This window comes from Trachypithecus francoisi, unplaced genomic scaffold (genome assembly GCF_009764315.1).
Source record: "Trachypithecus francoisi isolate TF-2019V2 unplaced genomic scaffold, Tfra_2.0 Lachesis_group6, whole genome shotgun sequence".
NCBI lineage: Eukaryota > Metazoa > Chordata > Mammalia > Primates > Cercopithecidae > Trachypithecus > Trachypithecus francoisi.
Window position 1 is genome coordinate 87,812,169 of NW_022681471.1, and position 11,621 is coordinate 87,823,789.

Genomic DNA, 11,621 nt, shown 5'->3' on the forward strand with positions numbered 1-11,621 from the left:
TAAAGTAAAAAGTCTCATCAAATGTCTTTTCAAGTCTTTGCATTTTTAAAAATACTGATTCGTTGAAATATTTTATTTCTAAGATTATAGTCTTTAGATGGATGATCCTGTTGCCCAGGGTTCATTTTTACTTGCTTCAGTAATGCTTCACCAAAAATTGAACTTCAGGTGTATATAGAAATCATCACATGTAGGCATTTTCTAAATATATTGATGAAGTTGCTATATCTAAGAATTTCAGACATAAATAAATTTAAAACCAAACATAGATTACATTAGCAAATCCATAATTGACTACGTTTTGATAAATACCTTGGAGGACATTTTGGTTTTGTCATCTGATTTGGCTTATGATTCCTTGCATTTACAAAAATTAAAGTACTTTGTCTTTGATCTCATTTTATCATCACAGTAGTACTAAGGGAGAGGGAAAATACCAGATTGAATAGAAAAGGAAACTGAGAGATAAAATGGTTATAATTTGGACTTTTAGAGCTGAATGATTTAGAGATTATCTAATCCAGCTTTCTCATTTTACAGGTGTAGTTACTGAGCCCACAGAGTAAGTTTATTAAATTGTCAGCATCATATGCTAGTTTATGATAAAGCTAGAATAGAACCCCCATCTGCTCTAATTCCTTGCTGACATTTGTAAAAGCTACTTTAGAAGGGTTTTATTGAATATTGCTTCATTGATGTTTAGCAAATAGCTTATTTAAAAATAGTAGGCTGGGTGTGGTGGCTCACACCTATAATCCCAGCACTTTGGGAGGCTGAAGCAGGAAGACTGCTTGAGCCCAGGAGTTCAAGACCAGTCTGGCAACATAGCGAGACTCTACAAAAAGTAAAAAAAAAAAAAAAAAAAAACGTGTGGTGGTGCACACCTGTAGTCCCAGTTACTTGGGAGGCTGAGGCAGGAGAATCACTTGAGTCTGGAAGTCTAGCTGCAGTGAGCCCTGCACTCCAGCTTGGGCAACAGAGCAAAACTCTGTCTCAAAAATAAAATTAAAATAAAATAAAATAAAATAAAAAAGAGTAATATATCTTTAGCAGCTTTGAAAGGGATAATCTCAAGTTTTGCTGCTCAGACTACTGAGATTATTATTAGAAAACAGAAGAAACAAAGAGTTTTTTAAGTGACTCTTATTCAGTAGCTTTCATAATATTGAGTGTTGTAAAAGTCCAGATGTAATAAAATACAACTCAAGTATTATGAAAGCAGAGACCTTAATTATATAGGTGCTTCCAAAAGAGCTTAATTTACATTATAGCTATTCAAACTGTATTACATGAATTCTAAAGAAAATCTACAGATTAAATATTGTCATTATAAATGATGTACTTGAACTTCTTTTGAATAATTAGCTTGGGACTTTGTTCTGTGGAGAACATGGGCTTTGGCATTCTGAAGTACTTGGTACTTATTTTTTTTTTTAATTTTCTATTTAAAATAGATGTTTGTATCAGAAAGCAAGGAGACGGCATCTGGAGATGTAGACAGCTTCTACAACTTTGCTGATATACAGATGGGAATATGAAGTGCAATGTGGAACCAGGACTTGGTATTAAGCCTTTCCCAACTTGTGAATATAGAATTTGATAATATACTTTTGTGTATTAGCAATGGTTTTTTCTAATGCTAAAACTGTTAAAGTTTATTTTTTAATAAATTGTTGACTATTACATCATTTACTTGAGGTTCAAAAATAATTCATTTTAAATTAAGTAGTTTTAATCAGCTTAAAAGCTATTTAACCCACTTTAATAAGCTTGCAGTTTTGTTTCTCCACATATGATATTCTTATTAGAAAATAGAAGTAGCTAACAGTTTATTATTTTAATCCTATTTAAATGTTCTTTCAAATCTCTAATAATGTAAACTTTCCTCAGTGCTCCATGATACTTTTTTTAAGACTGTATTTCATTGCTTATTTTACCTTTTTCAATTTAGAGGGATTTGTTACTAGTTGATGAATTAGAATGAACCTATGCACATTTTTATGTACACATATCCAGTTATATAATTGCTTCCTAGTTGCATTATATGGCAAATTAGATTTTGTACATGGAGTTGACATGAGACTTTGTAAATTGAATTTTTTAAAGAAATAGGCATTTGATAACCAGCTTGGCGAGTAACTCTACTAACAGATGTTGGTATAGCTATTTAAAGACTACTTCGTAAGTAGTATGATTATTTGAATAAATTCCACATTGTTTAGTTTTTTAACGCAACTGCTATATGACTCTTCTGCTTCCTGGTGAGAAAAGGTATATGCAATACTAAAACTATAGAAGCCAAATCACCAGCAGTTTTTAAAAAGGTGATAACTTGTATTAGCTCTTGCAGGCTATCAAGAGAATTAGAACAAAACCTTGTGACTTTTAGGTAAGAAATAGGCATGATGATAAGCTATGCAGATTATTAAAAAGCTTGATACTTTAGTTTTTCATTAGATATGCCATTCATATCAAGTATGTTCAAGTATGATAAAATTATTTTGGTTGCTTTAAAGCACTGTTTCCCAAATCTACCTGATCATAATAATTTACCAGGAAGCAGAGGAGAGCTACTTGTTTAAAAATCCACATTCTTGGACCCAGTCCTCAGATGCACAGATTCAGTCTTCAGGGGAAACTCTGTTTTAAGGGGTATGTTGTAATCTAAAGTAATTGGTTCAGGAGGTGTCAATAGGTTGAACTTGTGAGAAGGCACTGAATCTGCCATCCACATCACATATAGCAGCTATTATGAAATCAGCTTTCATAGGCCTATTTTTAAAAGGAATCTGAAATTTAATTCTATTTTGATAAAACTAAGACTGAAAATAACCACTTATAAACATTCCTATGATTGTTACTAAAATGTATTTTCATGTTTAAAATGTTTTTGGATATTTTTGGGTTAATAACTACTACATTGAATTGCATGTTAAGGTGCAAAAATAATACATTAAAAGATTTTCACTTTAAATTAATTAGTAATATTGAGCACTCACCCTGTGCGTGGCCTTGTGCTAACCATTAGCACTGCATCATTTCAATTCTTTTATAAGGGCATTCAATACTACAAAATCAATATGATTTCATAAGGTGCAAATAAAAGTTGGTGACATTTAATATAATTCTGATCACAATTTACAAATGATCTTTGCAAATAGTGGTCAGAGGGCATTAGTTTTTCCCTTAGTTAAGCTAAATTAAAGGGACTCCCTCCTGTTATGATTATATTATTATTATTATTATTATTATTATTATTATTGTTTTGAGATGGAGTTTCACTCTTGTTGCCCAGGCTGGAGTGCAATGGTGTGATCTCGGTTCACCACAACATCCGCCTCCTGGGTTCAAGCTATTCTCCTGCCTCAGCCTCCTGAGTAGCTGGGAATACAGGCATGTGCCACTACGCCTGGCTAATTTTTGTATTTTTAGTTGAGATGGGGTTTCTCCATGTTGGTCAGGCTGGTCTCGAACTCCTGACCTCAGGTGATCCGCCCACCTCAGCCTCCCAAAGTGCTGGGATTACAGGTGTGAGCTGCTGCGCCTGGCCATGATGATATTATTAAACACTATTATTCACATTTAAAATAATAACAATACTTTTTGTTTTTCAAAAATAAAATGCAATGTTATATAAAGCTATAAACTGAGTTCTTTATGATATTTGAGCAACAACAACTCAGGAATATAACATATAAGGAGATGTTAATTTAAAATTTTCCACTAAACTTACTATCTATTAACCAAAGCTTAAAATTTTGTATTCTTCAGTTAGATAAGACCTTTTACCCATTTAATTTGTCTTCAAGGACAGTCATTTGGCTTCTGAATGTTTGAAACGATTTTAAAAAATAAGTAGTGCTATGGTGGTTATTTCTATAATTCTAACCTTCGATAGTAATCAGAATGTATTACATTTCATTTCTGAATAGCTTTTGAACTTATGAAAAATTAACAATGAAAAACTGGGAATTAAGTTATGTGTTTAAATATTATATTAGCTTATTTCTCTTGCATTAATAGTACTGCTGTTTTTGTTTTGCTTCTTTATATTTATGTCTAGCTTTTATATGTAATTTATCTAGTGTTTATAAAATGTGATTTGTAATAAATGTTAAAATGAAAATGACTGCAATGGTTTGGATATGGTCTGTTTGTCCCCACCAAAGCTCATGTTGAAATTTGATCCCCAGTGTGGCAGTGTTGGGAGATGGGGCCTAGTGGGAGGTGTTTGAATTATGCAGCCCAATCCCTCCTGAATGGCTTGGTCCTGTCTCTAGAGAGACTGGATTAGCTCCCATGAGAGTGAGTTGTTATAAAGCCCTCAGGGTTTCCTTCTGTTTGCTAATGTCCACTTCCCCATTAACCTTCTCCACAATGTTGTGATGTAGCACAAAAGCCTTCACCAGAAGCCAGAGCCATGCCCTTGAACCTCTCAGCCTACAGAACCCCTTTTCTTTATAAAGAACCTCTTTTCTTTAAGAGAGCCTACAGCCGGGCGCGGTGGCTCAAGCCTGTAATCCCAGCACTTTGGGAGGCCGAGACGGGCGGATCACGAGGTCAGGAGATCGAGACCATCCTGGCTAACACAGTGAAACCCCGTCTCTACTAAAAATACAAAAAACTAGCCGGGCGAGATGGCGGGCGCCTGTAGTCCCAGCTACTTGGGAGGCTGAGGCAGGAGAATGGCGTGAACCCGGAGGCGGAGCTTGCAGTGAGCTGAGATCCGGTCACTGCACTCCAGCCCGGGCGACAGAGCGAGACTCCGCCTCAAAAAAAAAAAAAAAAAAAGAGAGCCTACAGAACCTCTTTTTTTCTTTTATTTATTTTTTTGAGACCGAGTCTCCCTCTGTCACCCAGGCTGGAGTGCAGTGGTGTGATCTCGGCTCACTGCAACCTCCGCCTCCCAGGTTCAAACGATTCTTCTTCCTCAGCCTCCACAGGCACATGCCTCCACAGACACATGCCTCCACAGGCACATGCCACCACGCCCGACTAATTTTTGAATTTTTAGTAGAGACGGGGTTTCGCCATGTTGGCCAGGCTGGTCTCGAACTCCTGACCTCCAGTGATCCACCCGCCTTGGCCTCCCAAAGTGCTGGGATTACAAGCATGAGCCACCTTGTCCGGCCCAGAACCTCTTTTCTTTATAAATTACCCAGTCTCAGACATTCTTTTTTAGCAACCTGAAATGGACTGATAAAATGACTTACCACTAAGAACACTCTATAACATGCATTTACTCATACATGTGCCAAAACTTGACGTAATTTTTTAAATATTAAATGTAAAATGCTCTAATCTACATTTTATGTTAATGAGATATGAGCTGTGAGCTGTGTGTGTGTGTGTGTGTGTGTGTGTTGGTTTGTGTGTAAGACGCTGGAGCAATGTGAAGGAAGTAGAAAACCTATTTTAATCTGAGGAATTTCCAATATAATGCTTCCTTTGCTTAAAGGAATTTTATTTTGAATTTTATATGAATGGATAGTAAGATTAGGTATCTTTCTCTTCCATATTTAACAAAAATAGGGATACACTTTCAGGTTTATACAAATGGACCTTATTTTAAAATTACAAATTGTTCAGTCTTTTGTACCCAACTTCTCTCTCTCCTAGCCCATAAATCAGAGGACTGAGACAACTGCAGATTGATTAGTTTTTAAAATAACATTTATCATTTTTATAAGGTTCTGCATGTACACTTGCAGCATTTGGAGCACTAAGAAAAAACATGCATAAGACAATAACAAAAAATTTTTTTTATTGGATAACTTTTTAAGTAGTGACAGCCAGGATTATTGGATAATTTTTTTTTTTTTAGATGGAGTTTCACTCTTGTTGCCCACGCTGGAGTGCAATGGCATGATCTTGGCTCACTGCAACCTCCGCCTCTTGGGTTCAACTGATTCTCCTGCCTCAGCCTCCTGAGTAGCTGGGATTATAGGCGTGTGCCACCATGCCCAGCTAATTTTTGTGTTTTTAGTAGAGACAGGGTTTCACCATGTTGGCCAGGCTGGTCTCAAACTCCTGACCTGAGGTGATCTGCTCAACTCGGCCTCCCAAAGTGCTGGGATTACAGGCGTGAGCCACTGCCCCCAGCAAGATTATTGGATAATTCTTGATGTTTAAAATTTGTTTTTCTCATTTAAAGGACATACTTAGCTGTTTGTTGTTGTTGCTGTTGTTTTGGAGATGGAGTTTCACTAGAGTGCAGTGATTCAGTCTCGGCTCACTGCAACCTCTGCCTCCTCAGTTCAAGCGATTGTCCTGGCTCAGCCTCCCGAGTAGCCGGGATTACAGGTGCCCACCACCATGCCTGGCTAATCCAGCTATATTTTGTATTTTTAGTAGAGATGGGGTTTTACCATATTGGCCAGGCTGGTCTCAAACTCGTCACCTCAAGTGATCTGCCTGCCTTGGCCTCCCAAAGTGCTGGGATTACAGGAGTGAGCCACCACACCTAGCCATACTTAACCATTCTCTATAGGAAGAGAAAGTATTATAATTAGGGTATGATCACTCCTTCAAAACTCATTCTAGAAAATATTTTATCCTTTAAAACTACAACACAAGAAAGCTAAACTTCATTTGAATTTTCATAATAGAAATCTTTTTTGTGAAAATGGAGTCACTGTTGACTTCTTTTTTGGTAGATGGGGTAGGGTAATAAGCATTTAAAATACTTCACTACTTTCCTTATATATTTTGGTTCTTAGTGGCAAGCTCCAGCAAGATGTTCAGAAATGGCAATTTCTTCCTTTTCTAGTGTTTTAGTGCTTTCCTGGTGAGGGCTGTTTCTTTTCTATAAAAACTGTGAGCATAAGTCATACACAGCCCCACCATTCTCACCTTGGCTTGAATCCCCCCTCTGGGGCCTGCCTTTACTCTTTCAGTTTTATCTGGTCCACTCCTAATTGGACTAATGAAAATTAAATTGCAAATTGTGTGACAAGTAATTAACTGATGTTTGTCAAGTGCCTTGAAAATGAAAGGTACTTTATAAATATTAAGCATTATTGTGCTGAGCAAAATGAGTACAGTAGGACTCCCCGCTTATCTGCAGTTTCACTTTCTGTGGTTTCAGTTACCTGTGGTCAACCAACAGTCCCAAAATACTGTGAGTACAGTATAATAAGATATTTTAAAAGATACCACCTTCACATAACATTTATTACAGTATATTGTTATAATTGTTCTGTTTATAAGCTCTTACTGTGCTTAGTTTATAAATGTTATATGTATTTATGTATGTATATAAGGAAAAATCATAGTTTATATAGGGTCTGGTACTATCCATGGTTTCCGGCATCCACTAGGGGTCTTGGAATGTATCGCTGCAAATAAAGAGAGACTTCTATATGGTATTCTTTTAAAGTAGTTCAGCTGTGAAGCCATACACCCGGCCACAAATAGGCAACTGAATAGGAAAAAACAAGTGCAAGATGCTGCTAAGACTTCCTGCGGTTTGGGCCAGGCACAGAGGCTCACACCTGTAATCCCAGCACTTTCGGAGGCCGACGTTGGAGGATCACTTGAGGTCAGGAGTTCAAGACCAGCCTGGACAACAAGGTGAAACCTCGTCTCTACTAAAAATGCAAGACTTACTGTGGTTTTCCTATTGATTGATGTACTTTCATTTGTCAAATGTATGTTGGTTTGTTAGGTGAACTGATAGGACCTTTTATACTTTTTATTTATTTTTTGAGATGGAGTTTTTGCTCGTTGCCCAGGCTGGAGTACAATGGTGCGATCTTGGCTCACTACAACCTCCGCCTCAGTTCAAGCAATTCTCCTGCTTCAGCCTCCCAAGTAGCTGGGATTACAGGCACTGAACACCAAACCCAGCTAATTTTTGTGCTTTTAGTAGAGATGAGGTTTCACCATGTTGGCCAGCCTGGCCTCGAACTCTTGACCTCAGGTGATCCACCCGCATTGGCCTCCCAAAGTGCTAGGATTACAGGCATGAGCCACCGCACCCGGCTTAGAACCTTTTATACTATTTCACCGTAACTTCTAAACAGATCTTATATTAAATATTTTAAAATTTGTCTCACAGTAATCTGGTTTTAGGATCATGTACGGTTTGGACATTTTTCATCCTTCATTTTACTGATGAGGAAGAAAATTGAGGCTGGGCACAGTGGCTCACGCCTGTAATCCCAACATTTTGGGAGGCCAAGGCAGGTAGATCACCTGAGGTGAGGAGTTCAAGACCAGCCTGGCCAACGTGGTAAAACCCCGTTTCTACTAAAAATACAAAAATTAGCTGGGTGTGGTCACACGCCCCTCTAATCCCAGCTACTTGGGAGGCTGAGCTAGAAGAATGGCTTGACGGGAGGTGGAGGTTGCACTGAGCTGAGATTGCGCCACTGCACTCCAGCCTGGGTGATAGAGTGAGACTCCATTTCAAAAAAAAAGAAGAAAATTGAGGGCCAGAAAGTTTAGACGGCCTGTCCAACTCACACCATAGTCACTGAACTTTAATGTTGACCTCTGACTTTCTCCCTGTGATTACCAGGAGAAGACTCAGCCCATCCATCCCCTCCTGTATGAAGCCTTTTCTAATACTCTGCGGTAGAAAGGCCCTCCATGGTGCTCACATAGTACTCTGTATAGATTTCCAAGTACCTGCAACACTTCACTCTATTTCTTTATCCATGCATTTCTTGCTACTCAAAGAGTAGTCCGTGGCCAGCGGCATCAGTATCACCTAGGAATTTGTTAGAATTTAAGACTCCACTCCAGATCTCTTGAATAAGCCTCGACGTTTTTTTTTTTTTTTTTTTTTTTTTTTTTTTTTGAGATGCTCTGTTACCCAGGCTGGAGTGCAGTGGTACAATCTCAGCTCACTGCAACCTCCACCTCCTGGGTTCAAGCAATTCTTGTGCCTCAGCCTCCAGAGTAGCTGGGATTACAGGTGTGTGCCACCACACCCAGCTTATTTTTTTTTTTTTTTTTTTTTTTTGTATTTTCAGTAGAGAGGGGTTTTGCTATGTTGGCCAGGCTGGTCTCAAACTCTTGCCCTCCAGTGATCTGCCCACCTCAGCCTCCCACAGTTCTGGGATCACGGGCGTGAGCTACCACGACCAGCCAAGCCTCTACTTTTTAACAAGATTTTCAGGGGATTCATATGCACATTAAAGTTTAAGAAGCCTTGGCCTAGTCTATTGGCTCTAGAATCAAGGCTTAGAAATCGTTCTATTCCTAGAGAGTAGCTTAGAGTCCAGTAATGTGATCTATGTTTAATATTTTTTAATTAAATATTCACAATCCAGTATTTCATTCTACTCTATCAGACGTTAGTCTCTTCTGTAATTCCTCCTTCCAGGTACTCTCCTTGATTGACTTTGGAGTAACAATCCTTCTACAATATCTATTTTTTCTGTTTTGTACTGAAATAGTAACTGTGGTTTCTGCCCATTGAGGCTCCTAGGAAGCTTTAAGAACATCAGTGGTATTCACTGGAAACAGGTAAGAGCACAGCAGTTTCTGACTTAAATTTTCTTCTGATATGTTTTCATATTCAGGCTTATTTTATTCAATTAGGAAACAAGTTGCATAAACCCAGAGTGGTGATTTGTTGATGCTGGGGCAGAGTTAAAATGAAAAAGCAGTCAACTTCTTGCTTTGAGCTTGCAGAGGTAAATTAAATCACTCAATCCCTCTCAGATCTGTCATCCTCTGTCTAGCTCTTGACGTCTTCCCACTTTTTCTAGTGTTCAGGGATAAGCCTGGGCATCATCAATAAAACATGTACAGGACTGTCCAGGAAAGTGTTCAGTGTTGCTGTAACTTTTTGGGGAGAATATGGTAGTTAACAGTGGCTTTTCTTTCTTTCCTGGAATAAAGGCTTAGTTGTGGCCGGGCGCGGTGGCTCAAGCCTGTAATCCCAGCACTTTGGGAGGCCAAGACGGGCAGATCCCGAGGTCAGGAGATCGAGACCATCCTGGCTAACACGGTGAAACCCGTCTCTACTAAAAAATACAAAAAACTAGCCGGGCGAGGTGGCGGGCACCTGTAGTCCCAGCTACTCGGGAGGCTGAGGCAGAAGAATGGCGTAAACCTGGGAGGCAGAGCTTGTAGTGAGCTGAGATCTGGCCACTGCACTCCAGCCTGGGCCACAGAGCAAGACTCCATCTCAAAAAAAAAAAAAAAAAAAGGCTTAGTTGTAAATCTAAAATTTGGAAGAAAAGTAAAATTCTAAATGCACACTCTACCTTTATTTACTTTGAATTTTTTTTTCTGTTTCTTTAGCATAAATACATTGATACCTTCATATGAGTCTTAATTGTAATTTCTTATTTAGAAAGTTTTTATTTTTTTTTTTTGTGGCCAGGCATGGGGCTCATGCCTATAATCCCAGCACTTTGGGAGGCCAAGGCGGCAAGATAGCTTGAGGCCAGGAATTTGAGACCAGCCTGGGCGACATAGCGAGATACCATCTCTACCACATGTTTTTGAAAAGAAAGGTTTTGGGTTGTTTTTGCATTTATTCAATGGTAGCAGTAGACCAGGATTCAGGTGGCAGATGATTATCCCCTTCTAATTACTGTTTTAAAGGTAGCATAACACACAAAAAACGGAAAACAAGTGCATAAGTGTGGTGCTTAGATTTGAAGAGTCAGACGTTTCTGACTTGAGCCAGGGCTCAGCGGCTTGAAATAAAAACAAATGCAGACGTTCTTTACACAACTTTGATCAGGTGTGTAATATTACAAATCCTTTTGTGTTAGTATTTGTCAAGGAAATAATCAAAGGTTAGAGCAATACATAGGGCAGCATTTGAGACCTTTATGGTGCTGTTCATACTCAATCTAACAGCACTACAAAATAACACTCCAAAAATAATGTTCCAATTATTTTATATTTTATGTTATATATATTATCTATATTTTATATTTTTATATTAGCACAAGTATAAGGAAAGGCGTAAACCATAGGACACACAGTAAATGCTCAGAATCTCACAGTGTCCTCCCTTTACCCTTATAAAACTTGCTTAATTTTTTTTCTTTGTTTTTTAGAAACAGGATCTTGCTCTGTCACCCAGGCTGGAGTGCAATGGTATGATCACAGCTCACTGCAACCTCGAACTCCTGGGCTCAAGTGAGCCTCCTACCTGAGTCCCCCAAGTAGCTAGGACTACAGGCACATGTCACAATACCCAACTAATTTTTAAATTGTTCATAGAGACCCATCTCTTGCTATGTTGCCCAGGCTGTTCTTGAACTCCTAGGCTCAAGTAATCCTCCTGCCTCAGCCTCCCAAAGTGCTGGGATTATAGGTGTGAGCCACTATGCCTGGTCTTAAAACTTGTTTGTATGAGTGCTTTAAAAAAAAAAATTTTTTTGAATAAAAGGTAACACAAGATCTACTCCCTTAACAAACAAAAAAAATTTTTGAGGCAGGGTCTTGCTCTGTCACCCAGTCTGGAGTGCAGTGGTGCAATCATGGCTCACTGCAGCTGTGACCTCCCGGGCTCAAGGGATCCTCCCACCTCAGCCCCTTAAGTAGCTGGGACTATAGGTGCATGCCACCATGCCTTGCTAATTTATTAAATTTTTTTGTAGAGATGAAGTCTATGTCATAACAAAAATTTAAGTATCCAAATATAGACT

At 38.6% G+C, this 11,621-nt stretch overlaps 1 protein-coding gene across 1 annotated transcript in view; it reads left to right on the forward strand.

The window, feature by feature from the left end:
• The window catches only part of RP2 (RP2 activator of ARL3 GTPase), a 52,440-nt gene extending 48,314 nt beyond the window's left edge, over window positions 1-4,126 (forward strand). The window contains exon 5 of the mRNA XM_033201399.1: window positions 1,455-4,126. Within this exon, the coding sequence (XP_033057290.1) occupies window positions 1,455-1,538 (84 nt within the window). The 3' untranslated portion in view covers window positions 1,539-4,126. The remainder of the gene's footprint in view (window positions 1-1,454) is intronic.
• Window positions 4,127-11,621: the final 7,495 nt, after the last annotated feature.